This window comes from Podarcis bocagei, assembly GCF_964188305.1.
Source record: "Podarcis bocagei genome assembly, chromosome: 7".
In the NCBI taxonomy this organism is placed as follows: Eukaryota; Metazoa; Chordata; class Lepidosauria; order Squamata; family Lacertidae; genus Podarcis; species Podarcis bocagei.
The window spans coordinates 51,076,845-51,100,277 of record NC_138132.1 but is presented as its reverse complement, the minus strand read 5'-3'; the positions used below and the strand labels follow the sequence as shown (position 1 = coordinate 51,100,277).

The window sequence follows — 23,433 nt, the reverse complement described above, 5'->3', positions numbered from 1 at the left end:
TTGGAGGGGCCTTCTCTGCATTCCGAATTACCTTTGGAAATTCCTAAGGCAGCTGGCAAAAGGCCTTAGTGGAATGGTATCTTTGAATCACCCCTCCCTCCATTTTTAAAAATGTTGCTTCTTTATTTGGCTTAAATGCCCAATTGTTTAACATTTTTGAAAGCTGCTTCAATAATTTCTTTTGGTTGAAAATAGCATATAGATATTTGAAACAAAATCTCTCTGTGTGTACAATGTTGCTCTCACAGTTTGCTCTAGAATAAACTTTACCACCAAGAGACAATGCTCCTCTATATTCTCAAGGCAAATTTCTGTCCCTCCTGCTTGACAGTTCGTGCGGATTCTCAATCTGTAACAAAATTGTTGCTCACAGCTAACATGAGCATATTAAACTCACTGTGAATATACTCCCTATTAAAGAACACTTGGAAGTTTTTAGTTTAAACTTGAAAATGTGAGTACAAGGGGACATGATAGCATACCCTCCAACATTTCTCCAATAAAAATAGGGACATCCCATTCCATAATGATAATTTTACTATTTATACCCCACACATCTTACTGGGTTGCCCTAGATGCTCTGGGCAGCTTCCAACATATACAGAAACATAATAAAACATAAAACATTAAAAAACTTCCCTATACAGGATTGCCTTCAGACAGCTTGGGGGTTGGATAACTCCATACCCTCCAACATCTCTCCAATGAAAAAGGGACATCCTAAGGAAAAGCGGGACATTCTGGAATCAAATCACAAACTGGGACAGCTTCTCTAAATCAGGGACATTGCTGGAAAACAGGAACACTTGGAGGGTCTGTGACAGAGGTGTATAAAATTATGCAGGATGGAGAGAAAGTGTAAAGAGAAAAGTTTTTTCTCCTTCTCTCATAAAACTGGAACTTGAGGCCACCCAATGAAGCTGTGTGTTGGAAGATTCAAGACAGACAGACAAAAGTATTTCTTGAGGCATCAAATAGTTAAAACATGGAATTGGAATTAATTACCCTGAGATGCAATGATGACCACCAACTTGATGTTTTTTACAGGATTCAACACATTCTTGGGGGATAAGGTTACGAGTGGCCACTAGCAGGGATGGCTATGCTTGACTGCCACAGATGGAGACAGTATGGCTCTGGATGCCATTTGCTGGGAATCACTGTCGCACTCAGGGCCAGCTTTTGGGCTTCCCATTGGGGCATCTGATTGGCCACTGTGAAAACAGAATGCTGGACTTGATGGGCCTTTGGCCTGATTGACCAGCCAGACTCTTTTCATGTTCTCAAACAGCAAGAAGAAATAGAATTAAATTACAAGAAGGTTGATTTAGGTGACCTGTCAGAAACTAGTTTTTTTTTCTGAGGGCTTTGATAAGAAGCTTAGGAGCAATGAACCTGCACCTCAATCACCCACCCACCCCCAAAGTAGCCAGCCAGTAAGTTCTGTTGCCTCACCTCCTTTGGCTGAAAAGCTAGGAAGAACTCCTCCTGATGGACCCAGACCAGAGCTGGAGCCTCCCATTGCTGACCCCTACTCCAGGGTGGAATATAAGGAAGAAACTCTCCAAATGTAAAGCACCGTTCAGCAATAGGCTGCCTTAAATAGCTTGTGGCATCTCTTTTCTCTGTCCAGAGAAAAGGTTTGGACAGGGAGCCTCTGTTGGAGGAGGCTTTAAAGCATGTGTGATGAACCTTTGGCTTTCTAGATGTTGCAGAACTACAAGTCCCATCATCCCTGTCCATTGGCCATGTTTGCTGGGGCCGGTGGGCATTTTAGTTCAGCAACACCTGGAAGGCCACAAATTCCCCACACCTGCTTTTAAAAAAAAGCTACCATGGATTAAATGACACTTTGGGTGGCTTCTGATGCTCTGGAAATCAGGTGTTCCAGGAAGGATCTTCTCCATGGGGCACAAGGGGCTAATGTGGGATGGGGTGGAGTAAAGTGCAGGAGATGTCTCTCTGCAACAGGCAGGCATCTCCATAGTGCTTCAGTAGCAGCAGAGGCAGAAGCAGCTGTATCTATGACAATATTCAGGCAGGTTGTAAAAGAGCCACTGAGCATCTGTCCCCAGGAGTTCCATGCCCCCCAGGTGAATGCCACTTCTGCTTGGACCAGCCTTGCACAAGAACAGTTGGTGGCAAGAGAGAAGGAGCTCTGCACTGTGCAACCTTAGACTGCCATTTATTCATAAATTATGTCTGTAGCCCTTTCCAGAGAATGGAGGCCTCTATCATTCTTCCATAACAACAACCCAGCATAGTAGGTTAGGCTGAGAAATGTTTACTTGCCAAGGCTAGAAAAGGATCTTGGCCACTCACCTAAAAAGCACCCAGCATCAATGGCACCTGAATCAGCCCATTTCCCTGTCCTGATCCAAGCCTGATCCAAGAAACTTTGCTTCTGAGGGTAAGATCGGTGCCACAAAATTGTCTGATGCTCCAGCATGTATCATGCTAAACATTCCCAAATGCATTCAGCTGCCTTATTATTTCTAATACACTTCCTGCACAAAGTACAGCAGAATCTGGCTAATTCTCTCTCTCTCTTTCTCTTCACTAATCCTCAAACTCAATAATCCTCATCACAAACTCTGTGATCTCATCACACTTCTCAGGCGAGTTAAGGCCCTTTCTCTCCTTATGCAATGTTCCATGGTACATTTACCACGACGCTGAGGTGAATTGTAAACAGCGAAACCAAGGCACTTAACAAAAACCAGCCGGTTGCTCAGATGCTTCACTATCAGGATGAGAATCTGACAGGGAGAAATATGAGCAAGAAGGGCTGAAGAGGGTGCTTGCCACACACCTTACATCCCAGGAAAAGAAACAACCCCTCACCATCATCTTGAGGGAAATCTTACTGGGCCCCACCAGACCGGTGTTTTATTTTGGTTGTATTCAGCAACATGTCCTTAAGACAAAAATGGTGCCTTTGGGGTGGATTTATTCTGCTTTGCTTGTTGTTCTGCAATGCTTCCCCAAAGCTACCACCTCGTTGCTCTCCAGAGGGGCTATAGCACAAAAAAGCAGGGCAAAAATAAACTAGAACTTTTCTGGTATAAAAAGCTACATGATTTCAGCAGGTAATTACAGGATAGGCACTGATTGGAAATGAAGCAGTGTGACCACCCTGAAACATTTGCAAGTGTGAACAGTATAAAAAGCAGGATCATGTGTGACACTGCCCTTCCCCCACATAGCATTATAGCACAAATAATTAGGAATGTGTAATTTTAAAAAAGGTACTGGGTGGGTCCCATAATCACCATTTGACAGAATTCTAGTGATTATCTACACCAGTGTTCTTCAACTTTGGGTCATGAAGTGCAGTTGAACTACAAAACCCACCATCCCCAGCCAGCTTAGCCAATGTTGAAGAATGCTAATCTACACCATAATCTGAACTACACTATGTTGGTTCTATACCATTTTAATGCATTGCTTTCCTCAGGAAACCCTGCAAAATTGTAGCCTGGACACATGCAGTTGCCTTCTACAGAGTCAAACCACTGGTCCAACTAACTCAGTATTGTTTACCCCAGGAATGGGCAAGCTGTGGCCCTGCAGATGCTGTTTGGACTCCATCCAACATGGTCAGTGGTCAGGAATGGTGGCTGTTGTGGTCCAACAATATCTGGAGGGGGCCACAACTTTTCCTATCCCTGGTCCGTGCTGATTGACAGCAGCTCTCTGGGGTCTCAGGAGCAGATCTGTCCCATCTCTGCTATCTGACTACTTAACCAGAGATGCCACTGAGGATTGAATGGGGGACCTTCTGCATGCAAAGCAGGTGCTCTGCTACTGACCTGTGGCCCTTCTGTGCTTGGTGAGGGGGCCGACAGTTCTTTATTCTCTACAGAACAACAGTACAAGAGCCCCGTACATGTGGTAGCTCTGAGCTCACACACCAAAGTTCACATGGGGCTCTGGAATGGATGGGGGCAAGTATTTCATCATCAAATAGGTGCAGGTGGGATGTGCACTTAGCCTAAGTTACAAACCCAGAGCACCCCAGTGGCCTGCACAGTGGGGGAAATAGCTACTGTGCCTCCGAAAAGAAACCCATCTGGAAGATGATGTGCTGTCCAGGAAAGTAAGCAAATGCTAAGGCCTTATAAGGAAAGAGAGTAAAATAAGAGAGAGGGGGGCATAATTACATGTTCTGCCACATTTTCCCTGCTGGATGAAGAGGTCTCTGCCAAGGTGTCCATTCTGTATAATTACACACAAACAAAAATCATCTATTTCTTGTGTTTTTCAGTTTTTGTTATGTTTCGTCCTGAGATATATATGTGGAAGGCAATAAATAAACAATGGCAGCAAAGAATAATAATTATATTCCTTCACCACCACTCCTCTCTCTCTACACACCCACAGAGCTGAGTTCAGTGTCTATTTCTATCACTGTGGTGAGGTGAAAAACCCATCTTATTTTCAGAACGAAACCTTGGCTACAGAACAAATCGTCCAAATTCTTGTAAATATGCCTTTTAGTGTGGGTACCAAATCTGGTGCAAATCAAGAGGGAAGGAGAATAAAATTCATTACATGTGGAAGGAGATGCTTCTTACCTCCAACTTGTTGTTTTTTCCTAACTAATCTGTTTGCATTACTGGAAGGTACGACTCAAAGTGGGGAGCTGGGGAAGTTCCATTAAAAAACTTCCCTGTTCCCTGAAAAATGTGCTGGACCATGCCCCTAATGGATTGGGATTGCTGAGCAACTGCTTTCAGCACATTCAGCTGGGCAGTTGTGTGATAAACTTGGAGAGTGGTTAGGGAGGTTTGGACATGCATTGTCTGCCACACAGGTTGAGGGCAGCATTTAAGGATTACTTGCATGTAAGAAAGAGCCACTGCAGATCAAACACCACAGAGCTTTCATAGGATGATGTACACCAGGCCTACATATACCTTGTGACCCAAACTGTGCCCACAGCCATTATGGAAGTCCAACAGGGACCCAATCAGCCTCCTGTTTTGTTGCCTGTGTGGGATTGCAGAAAAAACAGGGTGGCTCTGAAGCATCTGGCAACCAAGGTGGATGAAATTGGCTTGGTGGGTTACAAGTTGTGCATGTGAATCAGTAAACGAGTCTTTGACTCATGAAGTATCTTCAAATGGCAGTACCATTTCCCCCTCCACTTTATCAGAGTTAGATTCGCACCATATGAATTGCCATCTGGATCTGTCCTTGGAGAAAACATTGGTTGCCGTATACCAAGCCCTGTAGCTCTGCAGTCTCCATTCATGACTTAATACTAGTCTGATATGTTTGCTGTTGTTCAGGGAAGGGCAGGGACCTCCAGGGCCAGGGAAGGATTGAGTTAACCCACAGGAGACAGGTGTGCGCCTGATACACATACAGCATCTCCCCCTTCACAACGGCCATCTGGATGTGTCCTTGGAGAGTGCATTGGTTGCAATAAACCACAGACTGAGGCTTGCAGACCACATTCATTTTAGGGTGCTGGGGCAAAGGGATTGAAATAAGTGGAAATTTTATGGCAGCAGGGCCCAGTTGATCCATGCCCATTCAGCTCAATTAGTACTCTCCAAGGTCCTGAAAAAGGAAGTGTTGATATGAGGAGGGGAAAGATTGAGAGTGTGTGCTTCTTTTGAGATTAGATTGCTAGAAATTAAAACTGGGGTTTTTTTGTTTTTTTTAAAAAAGAATGTTCTTGATGATTGGCTAGGCTAATTTGAGTTGCTAACGTCAGCCTGACATAGTATTGCTTAGTTATTTCCAGGACTGGGATGCCTTTCTGGTATTGTTCAATTAGCTCTGCTTCAATTTCCAAATATAAAGCAACTAAAATAGAGATTGCTGGCATGTATGAAATGCTTGCAGGCTACACACACACACACACGCTTATATAGAGAGTGCAATTTTCAGTCCTAGAAACATGAAATGAGTACTCACTTTCCTCTCCTCCTTTAGCTCTCCTATCACTCTAATGTCCATTGCTTTGATTGCTGTGAAGGTTTGTACCCTGGAAAAGCAAGAATATGCTTCTTCTTTCTATGTGTGCATGGTTTGAGAGAGAAATGGCATTGCTAGAGATGTATAAAATCATGGGGCTGGAAGGGTTCGCAAGTCCGAACCCCTTGCTCCAATACAGGGAAGCTTATGTATGTGGAGAGTCAGTTTGATAGTAGCAATGTGGCTGTGTGTATGATGTATTTGACCCAGGATGCAAGTGCAGATATCCAGGATGCACAGCAAATACACAAATGTGATTACATGCAGGTGGCAACTTCAGCATGACATCGAGAAAAGTGGGCTTTGGAATGTTTGTGATCTGGGCCTCCGAGTGATACTGAAAACGAGATGTGTCTATGTGAAAGGTATTCACTGTGTGCTTCTGGGTATGAGCAATGCATCTGTGTGCTTGCAAGGCCTAGTATACCTTTCCTGTGCCTCTGAAGCATCTGTGCAACTGTGAGATATAATTGTGCAATCTATGGGTCTGTTTTTGACAAACATGTCTGAAACATGAAACAAATGCGGAGGTGTGAGCATCTGTGTGTGGGTATGTGTACAAAGGGTGAATATTATGTGTATGACAGCATTGAAGTGTGCGAGAGTGACAATGCGCATGTGCCTGAAGAACAGGAGATTGTGTGGGAGTTCCAAGAGCCTGATAACAGCAAAAGGAAACTGTGTATTGCTGCAACAGGAATGAGCACATGTTATAGGGTGTGGGGGGGGGGAGGAGCATCAAAGGTAGAAAGAGGAATGTGCATCCAATAAGGCGGACAGCTGATGAAAACAGAAGTATTTGGACCCCTTGGATCCAAATTCAAGCTAAAATGTACTGTACGCATAGCAATGGTCATTTGCAAATAATGCTGAGCTCCTGTTGGCACCTTGATGCCCCTTTGTTGGTTTCTCCTATGCAAGAAAATGTAGACTCTTCAGATCAGATCTTTAATACACACCAGCTTTGCTTTGTCTAAACCTGTTAATAAAACTTGATCTGCTTACAATACTGAAATTTATCTACAATTTAAAGAATAGAATTGTGGCAGATAGCAATGTTGACATCCCAGGAAATGATGAAGCTTAAGAAATCAGAAGGATTAAAGCAGCACATGAGCTTTAATTCCCAACAGCTACCTCTTTTTGTCATGACAAGCAGTGAGCCATTCCTTCCTAGTGTAATATTCTTGACCATACATACATCCAGATGCAATAATATCTGAATGCATGAGTTCATTAGGACTGATCGCCAGCCCAGTCCCCTTGAAGAACTCAGTTGAATTCCACTAAGGCCATTTGTTATCCTCAGGTGAACCAAGATTAAAAGACATATGAGACATGAGCCTGTTTTAGGGACATACTTTTATGTCTGTTTTGATTCTACACCGACAACTGCTGAGCTAATTGTAGGTGCAAAGAAAATTGGACCACATACAAAGATCTGTTAACAGAAACAGAAAATAAATTGAGGATAAAAGATTTTGATGAAATAAAATTTCTCTTAACAGATTGGTTGCAATACACCAATTAAATGACATATTCAGAAGTGATAAGGAGAGAGGCTTTGGGAAGGAATTCTCAGGGTCTGAAAATTGGATAAGCTACTGTTGGAATGGGAAACAAAAGATGAAGAGGTTAAAGATGTAATGATAAAATGGGCAAAAGACTTGGGACACAATATTCCATTTGAGTCATGGGAAAGGCTGTGGAAGGAGGATTTAAAATTTACTGCATGCAGTTCTTTAAAGGAAAATTATATGAAAATGATGTACCGTTGGTACCTAAACCCCAGGTACGATTGCAAAGATGTATAAAAATTCCACCAATATATGTTGGAAATGTATAGATAATGTATAGATAATGAAGATACCTTTTTGCATATGTGGTGGAGGCATATGTAGAAGGGCAAAAGACTTCTGGGAAATGATTTACTATGAGTTAAAAAAAATGTTTAAGATAACCTTTTATTTAAAAAAACACCCAGAAGCCTTCTTGCTTGGAATAGTGGGGGAGGAGATACCAAAGAACTTAAAGAGACTGTTTATGTATGCTACCACGATCGCCAGAATGCTATTTACCCAAAAATGGAAAGAAAAAGGCACACTGGCAAAGGAAGAATGGATAATCAAGATGCTAGACTATGCCGAAATGGCAAACCTTACCAATAGGATCAGTAAACAAGATGAGAAGAAATTCTTAGAAGATTGGATAACATTAGCAGGGTTGTTGTAACATTTATGATGTGTTAAATATGGACAACATATTTATAATTAAGATTTGAAAATTGCAGAGAAAAAATAATGATATGCATAATGATGAATGATTGAATTTGGAAGCCAGGGGGAGGGGGAGGAAGTCAAACAAGTTGAATTTGGTGTATAATTGAATGTAAAAGTGTTGTTATTTTTTAAAAAATTCTTGGAAAATAAAAATATTGTTTTTTTTAAAAAAAAATAATCATAGGTGCAAAATAAGGCTCTACATCAGGTGTGGGGAACCTTTGGCCCTCCAGATATTGCTTAACTATAACTCCTACCAGCCCCAACAAGCATGGCCAATGACTAGGGATGATGGGAGTTGCAGCAACATCTGAAAGGCCAAAAGTTCCCCACACTTGCCCTACAATTCTCTACCAAAGCTTTGCTGGGTAGGTTTCTGCTACCTGGACAGCATTTATTCCTAAACTAGTTTCACAAACATCATGAAGTCTGTTTCCCCCATCCTTTCTAGCTTTAGAGACAACATTCATTTAGCCACGACAGAAGATTTACATTTCTGTCCAATTCCTGGGTTATTCAAATTTATGCCCTATTCTGTGGACTCCATAGCCAGCCAGAATTCATTAGGAATTGTACTGCTGCAGCAAGATTTCATCGTGACCACCTGAGCTCTGGATAAAGGCATGGACAGGCCAGATGCCTTCTTTAAAAAACCATCCCTTGGGTTTTAAGAGACTTTTCAAGCTGGTCTTCAGTCTTGTCTTTATAGAAAACCATGTATTCGGAATAATCCCAGCTCTCCTTAGGGAATGATAAAGGTAGAGAAGCAGAGCAGGAAACATGTAGAATGTATCCATGCTCTTTCAAAATTCTGTGTTCAATCAAGAAAACCCTCAGCTCTAACCATTTCAAAGTAAGTTCGTAAGCACAGCACAGAGTGTTAAAACATATCAAAGTCCTCTTTCCTCATCCCCAACCTCCCACTGCCCCATTCCGCTATTACCCCAGTCAGAACAACAAACTTGTTTATAAAGAGTTGCATTTTGAAGCTATGGATCTCTACTGCCTCTCCTCCTCCTCCTCCCTGCCAATCCAGACTTTCAAGGCTGAGGATAAAGGCCTTGGATGTTTTTCTTTCTTTCTCTATCTAAAATCTTTAAAACACTCTAAGCAACATGGGCTGGGGTGAGGGAGATCAAAGCTGTTTGGATACAGACACATAAGATGAAAACCAGAGGCCTCCCTTGTTGTTTCCACGAGGCTCTTGGAAGCTGGTTTGGCCCCTACTACCTAGGGGAGCTGGGACACTGTCAGTGAACAAGAGACCAAGTGATTCAGTCACTTGAGAGAAAGAAAGCTGTTTTCTCAGGATAAGACATCAGAACTAGATAATTTCTCTCTGTGTCTCTGCTAAATATTTATTTAGTATTTGTACCCATTCCCACTCACCCTGATACACCTGAAAGTGCCATCAGAGGTCAAAAACAGCTGTCCTCACCTGCCTCTGGGTTTCTCTGCATTAAGAGTGGGAAAGCTTTTCCAGTCCCTGGGCCACATTCCCTTCTGAGCAACGTTCTGGGAGCTGCAAGTCAGTGATGGACGGGGCCAGAGCAACAAATGTAAATGTACTTCTACACACATACACCTTTCTATGCTCTATACAGGCAGGCAAGTCGTTATCAGAGTTCAAGGACACATCCCAGCCACACAAAAGCACTCAATGAGGGTGTGAAGGAAGACCAGTGAGCAGGGTGGCCTGGGCAGAAAGGACATGACTAAAGAAGGAGTATGGCCTAGAGAGAGAGGCTTGGGCCCACATCTGGCCTCTGGGCCTGAGGGCCTCTACCCTTGCTGTACACAATCAAGCTGTGAAATCTCAATGTGGGAACACTCTATGAATTGCAGTCGTTTTCCAGATAAGCTCTGAATGCATCAGGTTGAGCTTTATGTGTGGAGGGGGAATTATAAAAACCGATAGCAGCTTGCAATATGTTTTCATTATGGTGAGAATTTCAAAGTGCCTGCATTGAGAAGATCCAGCAGTGCATCTTGCTGCCTTGGTTATGTGTTTGTTTGTTTTTAAACCTAATCCGCTTCAGAGTTGAAAGAACCTACAGGTTCAAGTGGTGGGTCTAGAGTCATGCCTTCAAGTCATGAAACAGTCCAATGATAGGACAGGCACGTGACCACCTCAGGTGGCAGATTATGGGCAACAATTAAGGATAGCAGACTGGCAGTGGCAGAGACACAAATCTGATCCAGGGGGCATAATTCACTGGGACATTCTGAACAACCCTCATGAAAATGAATGGAAGCCAAACGTCACTTCCTGGCAGACTGTGCCTCAGATTAATCCATGTAAAGGGGTCTCTCTTGGGTCATTTGCTCCAGATACCAAAAACCTGCATTTCCTGTTATGATGCTAATCAATTTCTTGACCCTGCCTTACTGTATTCCTCCTCATATACAACTTTGGATATAGTTTGGTTCCTCACAGCCATTGCTCTTAATTTCTAAGCTCCTTTCCATACGCAAAAAATAAAATAAAAATGTTTCACAGTTCTCACCTCATTTATCCTTACAGCAACCCACAAGGTAAGCTTAGATGAAAGATAGTGACTAACCCACCACAGGGAGTTTCATAGCTGAGTAAGAATTTGAATGCCTTCCAGCCTTCTACCCCCCCCTCTATCCAACAAACCAGCTTGCAAAAAAAGGCCTTCCCTTCATCAGGCAACAGAGCACAAGAAAAGAAACAGCCCTGGTTGCAAATGAACTTAGAGGGCTCCATTGGGAAGGGGCCCTGCCTGGGTGAGCTGCTTTTCTCTGTCTTACAGTAAGAACGAAGCTTTCAACTGGCAGGGCTTCCTAAAAGGATACAGTACAACCTGGCAAAGAAATGGAAGGGTGATCCACTGGACAACACCAAGGAAAAGAAGGAGCAAATGGGCTACTTACCTCCATCCGAGTAGGTCTCTGTCCCATAACCATCCTGAAGACCATTGCTCCAGGTGCCTTCATATTTGGCCCCATTGCCTGTGCATTCACGTACTCCGTAGCGTCCCTTAAATCCATGAGTCCATTCGCCTTTGTACACCCACTTCCCTTTGCTCTCCACACCAATGCCGTGGCGCTTTCCCTGGGCCCAGGTGCCCTGGTAGGTGTTGCCACTCGGCCAGGTATAGACCCCCAGCACTTCAAAGCCGTGACTCCAGGAACCCGCATACTCTCCTTGACCCTTGGGGCCGGTGCATATTCCGTGGCCGTGAGCCTTGCCGTCCTCCCAGCCTCCACAATAGGACCCTCCATCGTCAAAATTAAACCTTCCCCCACTGGACATGCATGTAACTCAGTTTGAAAATTCTCAAAAAGGTGAAAAGAAAAAGAGAGAGAGGAGGAGGAGAAGCAGCCGCCAGGGGAGGAAAAAAAAACCCCAAACAACACCTTAAATAATGCACCAAATCCAAATAGCTGCTTGAGTCAATTTCTGCTGCTCACACTTTCTCAAGGGGGAGACTCATGGAACCTTGATCCTCTTGGCTTCCTGCTCTGGAGGCTGGATTGGAGCAAAAGAGGGAGAATAATATTGTCCAGAACAGCAAATCAGGCAGGTTTTGGTGCAAGCAAGTCTCCTTTAAAACCATCCGAGGCAAAACCCAGGGAAAGAAAGGATGCGGAGAAACAGGCCAAGTGCCAACATATAAGAAGAAGAATTCCTGGTTTTGCGGAAGGGGGGAGGATGCAACACGCAGGCGGCAGGAAGGGTCTCAAATCCCCCTCTGTGACCTCCACCTGCTGCTGTTTTGATGGAGAAATGGATCAGGCAGTCCAAGGCAGAGCAGCATCTTGGTGGTTATGTTTTTGCTGGAGAGACTCCTGAATCAGCAGCAATGCAGTGTCTGTGTCTGTCTCAATCTCACGCACACTCTCTTCCTCTCTCTCTCACACACACACACACACACTCACGCATACACACAAACACACACATACACACTCACAAACACACCTACACCTCACCCTACAAAAACAACTGTTCTCATTTTCTTCCTCCTCCCCCCCTCCCCACACCTCCCACCGCCACCCACAGCAAACCTCTCACTCCGTTAGATCTCGGCTTGTTTTTTGGAACGACTCCCACATTTTGCCTTCAAAGAGAGAGACAGGGAGAGATGCCCTTTTCGGAAGGGCTGGATTCTTTCAGCAGGGTGGCAGAAAAAGAAGGGATGGAGGAGGCGGAAGAGATTGAGGATGGAGGGAAAGAGGCGCCTCTCTCTCTTTCCTTTTTTGTATCTCCAGTCTGGGAGGGGCAGAGGTCTTCTTGCATCCTCCTCACCCTCTTCTTCTCATCTTCCTCAGTGGAGACCGATCTTGCTTATTAAGGGGAACAGACCCTCGGCTCAGCTTCTGCCTCTCTCGCTCTCTGTCTCAGCTCAAGCTCCTTAGATTTAAAGGTACAGGAACTGCGTAACACTCATCGCTCGCTCTCTCCTCGCCCCCCCCCCCAGCAGATCTCTCTGTTCTCTTTCACTTCCTTAGAGACAGGAGGCTAAAAAACCTCCAGCAGGCCAGAAAGAGATAGCATCCAGAAAAAATGCATTTGGCAGGCTGCAATCTATCAGCCTAGGAAGAGGGTAAAGATTTCTCAGGGAAACCAAGTGGGAGCTCTTGCCTTCCATAATGATAGCCCAACACTAACCTGGCTTATTCATTCACAAGTGGCACTGATTTTGCTGGGAGACGCAAGAGGCTATGCTTAGGACCCCACTCCTCACTTAATTTTGTTGCTGGCAACACTTTCTTCTCCCATCCCCCTTCTTAAATAAGCCTAATTTCCTGACTTGAAAACAACAGCCAGGGGCATACCTAGGAGTTGTCCAGTTTGGCCCCTGCCAAAGACACATCGCCCCTTTGGCTTGGAGTGGCTAGGAGTCCGCTCGCCTGCCCATTCCCAGGGCCACTCCTCTCCTGCTCTGAACTGGCCAGGCAAGGTGCGCAAGCTCCTTTGGGTGCCTTGGAGGAGGGTACAAGGGAGGGGGGGCACTGATACAGCTCCTTGCCAAGGGCACAAGGGAGTCCAGGTATACCCCTGCATCAACAGCAAGAGCACTTATTTATTTACTAAAGCAAATTACATCCTTCCTGTCATAAGGACATACCTGACCCATGTAGCCCAGCATCCTGTTCTCCCAGTCGCCAGCCAGATGCAAGAGCACTCAGCCCTCCTGCAGATTCCAGCAACTCTCTCCTCTGACCACTAGTAGCCATTGATAGCCGGCTCCTCCAAGAATTTCTCTAATCACATTTTAAATCCGTTCCACTTGGTGGCCATCCACTTGGTTGTTGCGTGAGTCCAGGGAGGGCCCCAACAGCAAAAAGAAAACAAAAATAATAAAACTGCTAGGTGGGCAGGAGCAGGTTCCAAGCAACGGGAGCTCATTCCATTGTGAGGATTTGAACCGCCGACCTTCTGATCGGCAAGCCCTAGGCTTTGTGGTTTAGACCACAGCACCACCCGTGTCCCTCAAGGCATTGTATGCCAACACTAAAACCTTAAGTTGGGTTCACTAGCTTATAGTCAGCCAATGCAAACCTTTTTAGAATCAGTGTTATGTGGTCCCAAGAGGCTGAGACAGTTAACACTCTACAGGTGTATTTTCATCACCGGCAACCTCCAGATTGTCTTCCAGGGTGGACCCATGTAAGAGTGCAATACAGCAATCTAACCAGGTGGTTACCAGAGCATGGGTTATTGTGGCAAGTCTGACTCTGTCCAGGAACAGCCATAGCTGGTGAACCAGCCAGAGCTGAAAATAAGTGATCCATGCCACTGAAATCACTTAGGCTTCTGGTGACAAAGCAGAATGCTGCATAGCTTGGGCTTACTTCTCTGGTTGTGCAAAGGGATATAGAAACAGAATGAGCTAACAAGCTACCTGAACTCATCCAGACCATGGCGTCCTCCAAGCACCTATCAATCACCTCATTCAGATAACAGGGAGACACATAGTTGGGTAACATCCAGCTAATCATGACACTGGGATCACACATCCCCGATGACCACACAGGAAACTTATTTATACAGAATCAGGAAGTTCAGAATTGCCAACCTAGGCTGGCAGTGACTGTCCAAGGTCTCAGCCTGGGAACATTCCCAGCCCTACCTGGAGATGCTGGGGGTTAAACCTGGGACCTTCTTTCTGCAAAGATGGTTGTTCTTCCTCTGAGCAGTGGCCATTTCCCAGGAGCAGATTCACCCTGGCACCAGGCCTCCAACTTCCCACCTGTATAGCTGCTCCAGGAGGGCACCATAGTTAATGGTAGCAAAAGAATCTCCTGATCTAGTAACTCCAACTGACACCCTAGGCAAAAAACATCTACTTATGTTCTACCAGCCACAGCATTTTATTAAGTCAGGGCTGGGGAACCTGTAGCCTTCCAGATGTTAGAACTCCATGTCCCATCAGCCCCAGCCAGCATGGCCAATGATAAGGGATGGTGGGAACTGGAGTCCAACATCAGGAGGGCCACATGCTCCTGAACCCTTTATTAGGTGACAGTAGTTTTAAGACCAGTCACCAAGGGCAGCACTGTTGTTTTCTGGGACAGGTACTTGCACAAAGTTTGCAGGAGCAGATGTCCAGGCAAAAGGGGCACATCAGAGTAAAATAATGAGACATCCTTTATGTAACAATTCTGAAATAAGGGACACTCATCCAGCATTACAGTTTCTCCTCTGAGCCTATTCTTACTTGGGCGACTCTTTCTCTTTTTATATGGTGCTAATATGCAGAAGTTTCATTCTCCTAATTCCTGTCACCCCATGCTGTGAAACAGCATGGAAACATTTTCTATAGCTGTGGCACCTTCCCATGGGTATGCTACTTTGTTTTAGGAGAACGGGGGGTGGGGGTGGACTCGTGAGCCAGTGAGGCAGCAATGCCTCTGTGCTGTGTAATGTTTCTGGAAAAATATTCCACTTCTGAGATATAGTGAAGGAGATTGCCTTTTTCACAGGTGCCACATGCTGGGTTGCTGTCTTCATCAAGCTATTTGCTTCAACCTCAATGTCTCATTCCTGGTCAATCAGCACCAGTTTATACTCCATACGTGTATGTGTGAAATTAAGATTTATTTATTTACTTAAACTCAATATGCATCACTTGACACTTGTTTACATTGTACAATCATAATCTAATGGTCAACCACTTGCCACTTTCTGGGAAAGGAAAAAACTGCTTCTGGTGTTGTGTTTTTCCCTTCATGTGGATAAGGAGTCAGAAAATGGCTGGATGCACAGTTCAGAACACTTAAGTCAGAGGCACAAACCCTGTAAACTTCCGTACTTGCCATAAGCTTCATATTTGCATCTGACTGTTCTCCATATCCATTAGAATGTGTCACAAGGGAACCACAAATTGCCCAAATGAGAGCAGCTTTGGTGCATCAGGGGAGAAGGAATGGGGGGGGCTCATTTTCCCCCCTTACTTACTGTTAGATGTGTTTCATTAGGCAAGATTATGTAGCATAGATTTCCCTCCTTCCATTCCAACTTTTTCTTATCAGTTTGATCTGTTGCCCAACCCCCCCAAAATCAGCAGATTATTGAGCTATATTGCAGTCAGGACAGGATAGATGTTAGTACAGTTTCTTTGTAGATTCCAACTTACTGAGGCCATACTGTATTGTCAATAATCTCTGCCAGGTTAATAAAGGTCAGGACCTGGGTTAACCGGAAAGAGAAATTCTTGCACGTGTTTGGTTCTAATTCCATTTTGCTAAGAGCTTTAGTGACAGTCAGGAAATGCTTTATACTTCCTCCTGATGAAGGCATGGTGTTTGCATGCTTTGAACCAGGGGGAAATGTTTTTTCCCCTTTTATTTGTGGAGGGGAAGAGCACAAAAGGGGCCTTTAATGGACACGTTAGCAGCCTGAGTGTCATAAATTAGTCCAATTACTTATTTGGGCAAAGCAACAGCAAAGTGCCCTTGCTGGCCACCAAATGTATCCCATTAACTTGGTTCGTACATAGTGTGTCTGTTTATCCAGTCAATTACTGCAAATCTGATCTTCCTTAGCCAGATAAAAATAGAGCCAGTTTCCACATCAAGAGGCTCAACTGCAGCAGCAAAAGAAGAGAGTTGATCTTGATCTGAAAAAGCACAGCAGCCAGCAAGCTTTCTGCTGGAAACTGGGCAGGTGTGTGTGTGTCTCTTTGCTTCTAGCACCGGGAAGAACCGGGCTTTGGTTTGTCAATATAGCAGGACTCCCAAGATGATCTAGGGCAGCAGAAGTCTCCCCAAATGAGACAGACAGGGGAAATTAGGCAGCAATATTAGATCTCTAAAGAAACAAACAAGCAAAAACCCCACACTGTGCAATATTAGAAAAGGCCAGAATGTTCAAAAAGAAACATTTTAACTATCCCGTAATAAAGTTGTTCTGAGAATGCCTGTTGTGAGAAGAATCAGTATACAGTATTTATGAATGAGTGATATTTTAAACAGATTATCTTGCATAAACACCTGTTGAAATGTCTTTGGAGAAGAATTAAGTAGCTGTTGGAGAAGCCTGTTCTATATGCATTGTTGTGTTATCATTTGAAGCACAAGCTAGATCATGTCTCACCCGCAGAGCTTGACTCAGAAGGAGTGTCTTCAGAGGAGGCCAGTTCACCAGGGTCTGCGCCTCCCACCCTCAGCTTGGGACTTGCAGTTTCATCTATGGAAAATCAGAGTCTACTCTGTGGGGGAGCTTTGGCCATCCAGATGTGGCTCAACCCCCAACAGCCCCAGCAAGCATGATCAGTGGTCAGGGATGGTGGGAGTTGTCATTCAGCAGCATCTGGTGGGCCAAAGGTTCCCCACACCTGGTGTAAAGTCAACAGCGTAGGCTCTGGTTGCCAGCCCTAAGAGACTGTCCACCTGGAGAGGCTGCAGAATGTGGGGGGAATCTAATGCATGCCAATGAGACACACCTATTTGCTCTAAACAAATTACACAACTTCAGCAGGTGAGAGCATGGGTCTTTGCTAAAGCCCAGGCCAAAAGGTGCAGCATGTGGCTGGCAGCTCAACCTAAGTAGCCTCTAGATCAGGACCCTACCAATGCTGTGGGAAGAGAGTTAAGAACATAAGAAGAGCCTTCTTGGGCAGGCCAATAGCCCGTCTAGTCCAGCATCCTGTTTTCACAGTAGCCACCCAAATGTCTGTAGGAGACCCTCGAGAAGCATCTGAGCACACAAGAGTGGTCTCCTTTTCTGTGGTTTCCAGCAACTGGTATTCAGAAGCATTACTGCCTTCTGACCAATGGTGGAGGCACAGCATAGCCATAGCTAGCAGCCATAGGCAGTTATTTAGCTTTTCACTTGTTGCTTGGATGTTGCTGTTGCACAATTTGTTGCTTCTCGATTCCTGTCATAACTACCTAGCTGGACAGTTCCCCAGCTGCCTCAGCAACCTTTCTCTGAAACATACTACGTACTTTGTCCTGCTGGACAGCTCCCCTGCCTATGAGAGCTTGAAAAGCCACTGAATGCAATCCACCTAATGCCAGCCCACCAAACCTCTGGTTTTACTACCTGCCTGGGACTGCAAAAATGGGAGATGAGCATTGGCAAGCACCCAGCAGGCCACAACACAATGTCAGGTGAGATGAGGTTACCTTGGTGGGCTACCAGTTGTACAGGTCTAAGGGAGGGGCTTGTGCATGCCTCCCCTTCATCTTGTACCTTATGAATTGTGGAATTGCACCCTAAACCAGACACTCCCCAAGGGTGAGACAGAAGCTACATTCTGCTAGTGGAAGCTGGTCCATTAGGATGAATTGGATACTGGGCCATTAATCTCAGTCTTCCCCCAGCCGGTCCTCACCTGCCTGCCCACCTTCTTACTTACAGGCAGTCAGAGAGTGTCCCTGCCTGTCATTGGTTCTGGCTTCACTTCCTGTTAGTCCACCTGCCTTCTGCCCTATCAGTTCCAATAGGCACCAGGCACCAGTACATTTTGCCATCGGTTGGTTGCACAAATATTACATTTTTTTTCCTCTGGGCAAAATGAATGGAGAAGGGGAGCTGTGTCTCCTGCAAGCATCAGCTGCTGACCAATGCCATGGTCCCAAAGGGAGGGGCCCTTGACCCCCATGGGAAGCTGGCATGAAGTATTGGATGTAATTCATGTTGGAGAGGGCAAGGTAATGAAAGTGTTCCAGCTCTAACAAGGTTGCCAACACCTCAGTAATTTTATAGTCTCTGTCCACTCTTTATGGAGCTTTTTTCTGATTTGTTGACAGGGCAGATATATGACAATGAGCCTTCATCCTGATTAACATGCAGAGTGCCTTCAGGTCTTCCTGTTAATTGTGCTCTCATCACATGCTTTTCAGGGCATTTCCCTGTAATTTTCCACACTGCAAAAAGTCCAGTTGTTGTTGTTAAAATGGATTTGTTGCACTCGGGTGACAGAGCCTTTTAGTCCATTTCAGTTGCGCAACCCTAAATGTCAGGTTTCTGCTTGAATCCCTCCCACAAAATGCTGACAACCTGAAAGCACCCTTAGGTCGCAATCCTGGGTCTGCTTACTTGAAATTAATCCCTGCCAAACTAACTAAGCTGCTAGGATCTTTTCTTGGGGGACAGGGTTAGTATTTCACATAGTTTATTGCTTCCCTTGATAATCAGTGTATTTAGAACAGAAGCTGCCTGCCACCTCACACAAAACCCTGAAGAGAAACAAACACTGCTGATATCAATGGGCAGATCCACACTTATACTTGACTTTCCCCCAAAGAATCCTGGGAAGTGTAGTTTGTGTACCTCACTTTGTTGCACTTCTCTTTATTGTGCTTCACAGATATTGCTCCTTGTGAGGATGCAGGTGCAGCTGCAGGCAGCCCAGCTGTTTCCAGGAAAAGGAAAAAACCCTGCTATTGCTTTCCCTCTTCTGGCCACAGGAGTGAAGCTGGCTAGGGATGGAGCCAGGTTTCCCCCCTCCCACCCCTGCAGCTGGCCTGGCTTAATAGCCTACAGTATAGTGTAAACATAATTTTTATATGCACTGGGAAACGAAACAAAAAGTGTGTGACTTACTTTATTGCGATATTTGCTTTATTGTGGTGGTCTGGAAATGGAACCGCAATATATCTGAGATATGCCTGCTCTTTAAACATTCATTGAATATGCTTTAAATGCATGCTGTGGATTTGCCAAGGTGCCATTTTCCCAGTTAAGCAAATGTCTAACGTGTAGGCCTGCTTCACAAACATTGAGAATGTCCCTTTCATATGCCCAAGAACTGGACAGATTTCAGGACAGGCCATCTTGCTGCCCTGAGATTGTGAGTTCCCCACATGCAGCCAATGAATCTGTATGTTATTGCATTACATTGCTTCTTTATCATAAATGCCATACACAGCCCTATTAAACTGCAAATGTGGAGTCCTAAATCAGTGTTGCTGAGCTGGCCAATGGTCTGCATCCTCTCTCTTTCCCTCTTCCTTGCACTGAACAAAATCCAGGCCTATATTCCAAATGTCCCACGTCTTCCACGGGTTGGGAGGCAAATGAGTAGCTCCAATGATCAGATAGGCCACAGAATCTCTGGAGAGTGACATATTCCACAGCACCACCCTGTTCCCAGGCTTCCCCCGTCCTTGTTGCTTTTCAGAGCAGCAACTAAAATAGCAGTGTTTAAAAAGGTGTGGACTTGCCACAAGCATTGAGTGAGTCATCCCCACGTTGCTGGTAGGTCACTAAGGCAGCAAGGAGGAGGTGGTGGGGAACAGCTGAGCATCTGAACAGAGGTAGAATTTCACTGAATTTCCCTCTTGGGACAATAAAGGAAAATAGTGTTGCGCACACCCTGATCTCCAAGTGGTTGCCCATGATTCGGTTTCCTAAGAATTAAAGTCAGCGGAGATTGTGGAGTCTTTAGGATATTTGGCTTTATTTAGATGTATATAAATACAAACTGAGCAAAGGGTGGAGGAGATCACACCATTAACAAACCAGGAGATCTGACTTCCCCATTAGATCTCCAGGGAAGCCCCAAGTGACGGCTTTGGGTCCAGCACAAAGCAGTCATGTCTCTGTGTCTCCAGCTTTCAGCTTCAGCCAAATTCACACACAAAACTCAGGCTATTGTTCTTCTACCTTATAAGGTGATGTTGCTTCCAGCTAGGTAATGGGTCCACAAGCAAACTTTTCTTCCTGCACACCTAGTAGAACAAGGCTGACTACCACCCAAGGTCTCCCACCATCCATACAGAAACTAAACCAAGTTGTGTGATTGTATCTCAACCTCTGGACCCTAAATTGTGACAGGTGCATACTAAGTGTATGGTGTGCAGTGGTGGGAGATTCGGATCCAAATTGCTGCATAGAACTTTATTTTTTGCAGTTGAAATGAGATAGCTTGATTTTATTCCCCCCTGAGTCCTTAAGATAGGGGCACAAACATGATCGAGGACAATAAGCAACAAATTAATGAGAGGAGCTTCAGAAAAGTGAACTGTGGGTCTTTGTGATAAATGGGAGATTTTATAGGAGTTTATATTTTGTTGATTTAATATCCCATCTTTTGTAACAAAAATGTTCACTGTGATTCATAGAGCTTTAAATGTTTTTCCCCATTTATCACTATGAAGCCAGGACATCTATTTCATTAGACAGGAACACTCTGACATTCATACATGTGAGTTCATCACTCAGCCCTGTAGTATGATCAAGGGAAGACTTGGAAGACTTCTGTACATCGCCTCAAACACAATACATTTCAAAAGAGAATTCACATGTTCCACTGTGACTCAATGAGTGACATCAAGTGATGAAATGCACCTGTGAATCCCCCACAGGAAGCACTGCCTACAGATAGATGGAGTGAACAGCCAGAGGCCTCTGAAGATTGGTGAGACTTGGTGGAGGAGCACAGGGTGCTTTTGGAGAGAAAACTCTTTGCCAAGGAAACATGGGGGCCGTAATTCTGTAAGGAAGTGAGGTCTCCCCAGCAATCTCTTGCAAAGCTCATTTTAACTGCAGATGATGTGGAAAGGAAGGAAGGAAGGAAGGAAGGAAGGAAGGAAGGAAGGAAGGAAGGAAGGAAGGAGCAACCAACTTCTTCAACATAAAACAAAATTGAGAGGTGGGAGATCAGAAAGCAATTAATAGCAAGGGAGTTGGGTAAAGATCAATGACATTCTAAACTGCTCTCATTACTAATAATTAGAAAGAGTTGGCTAAGCTTTCAACAGCATTAAGAATAAAAGAAGCTGTCTTAAACTGAGCCAGACTATGGTCCATCTAGCCCAGTATTGGCCTGTATTCAGCTTAAGTTTTACTCAAAATAGACCCATTGGAATTGATGGTGATGAAGATGGTGAATGAATGAACCTAAGTTAGGCCTGTTCATTCATTTCAAAGTGTTTGCTTTGAGTAGGCTGGCACTGGCTACAATCCATTGCCTCTACACTGACTGGGTTTCAGACAGGAGTCTCTCCCAGTGCTACCTGGAGATGCCCAGTTGTTCTACCACTGAGCCACAGCCCTTCCCCGTCTATGTTCTAGTGATGGACTCTGGCAGAAATAAGTCTCCACTTTTAGAGGGGTTGGAGAGAGAATATATCGGTCTCTTTCCCAGATGTTTGATTCTGCGCAAGCATCCTTTGTGCCCTAAATTCAGAGCAGCCACTTAATAGCATCCCAGTTTGAAAATAGGCTTCATAGTCTCAAGTCAAAATGTTGTAGTGGTTCCATCTGGATTGGGTGCCCATGAGACAGACGTTGCTTTTTCTTCCAGACAGAGTGTTGTCGCGGCATGGAGCAAGAATGGAAGACCTGGAGAACTGCCAACATGGGTGCCAAGGAGAAGGATGGCAGGCACTGGGCTTAAAGCACAGGCTCTGTAGTCAGGAGGCCAAGTGCTCCTGCTGTGGCTGCTACAGAATAGCTGTGGGTGAGCCATTTCACTGCTAGAACCAACCACCACCTTTTTTTTCCTGCTGGGGCTCCTGTGCTACATATGCTTTATGACAACCAAAAACTCAGCGGAAGAAACTTTAAGCATAGAACATGCAACAACAGGATGTCATTCACCTGTTGATTTGCTGCAGGACATGTAGTTGCCAAACGCACAGGCTGTGTGTGTTGGGTGTTATATAATGATGCAGATGACCTTACAGCCTGTTTCACAGTGTCTCAGGCTCTGTTTACAGCATAAAGTCTTTCTACAGGATCAGATGCTTTTCTTTTCCTTCTTTTTAGATACAGGCGGTGCTCTGTTTGCATGTGATCGAATCTTGAAGGTTCCATGAAACTATGGGTTGAATGTGACGAAGTGGACCTGTTGAAATCAGTGTGCATCCCTAATGTAAGTCAGCTTATACCAATGGGACCCCTCTGAGTATAGTGTAGCTGGATACAGCCCTATGGGATCATATCCCTCCTTTAACCTCACTTTCAGTGCGGAAATAAATTCTCTCTGTGGTGAACAGGGGCACTCCAAGGTGAAGTGTGCCTCTCATAGCATCCAAGTGAGCTCAAGGAACTCTTCTTTAAAGATGTCTGTGGTTGTGATCTCTCATGAGTTTCAAATCCCTTTGCATGGAATATAGTAAAATGATTTTGGCTGTGATCCAACAAGATGGTTGCGCTGAACTCTGTTGGAATTTGGCAATTGCTCCAGATCGAGGGTGGCGCTGATTCTGCAAGAACCAACTTGCAACTGAAAGGCCCCAGGCTCCCTCCAATGGAAGAAGAGAACAACTGCAACTGCTTTGAGGTTTTCCTTTTGTGCTTCTTCTGTTCAAGCACCACCCCAGTCTCATACCAGGAACTCTCAAGGGTTGAATTGATGCTCTGTGGTTAGACAAGCCCCAAAGAATGTGCTGATCGAATACCAAGAGCACACCAGGGAACAGAACTTTACTTGGCAATCTGGCAGCAATGCTGGGGGAGGCTCAAGCCTGCAAACAGGCATCTCTTCGGTGCTGATTCAACACAGTGACTAAAGGAGCTATTCCCAGACAGCTAGTTGCATTCTCGTCTCCTATTATGCAAAGAGACTTTACAGCAATGCCCGGTTACAATGCTACAATGCAGTACCTCTCAACCCATTTTTACTCTGGGGATTTGCCATGCAGCAAAGGAGCAAAGCCTTGCCAGGCTCCCATCCAGACGCCGCCACCTCCTGCATATTTAGCAATGCCAAAAGGCCTTGCTCAGCCAGCAGTCACTAGC

The 23,433-nt window shown here is 44.9% G+C and overlaps 1 protein-coding gene across 1 annotated transcript in view; it reads right to left on the bottom strand.

Moving 5' to 3' along the window:
- JPH3 (junctophilin 3) overlaps window positions 1–12,712 on the bottom strand; it is an 86,241-nt gene extending 73,529 nt beyond the window's left edge. Inside the window, exon 1 of the mRNA XM_081202602.1 lies at window positions 11,166–12,712. Coding sequence (XP_081058728.1) covers window positions 11,166–11,547 — 382 coding nt within the window. The 5' untranslated portion in view covers window positions 11,548–12,712. The remainder of the gene's footprint in view (window positions 1–11,165) is intronic.
- Window positions 12,713–23,433: the final 10,721 nt, after the last annotated feature.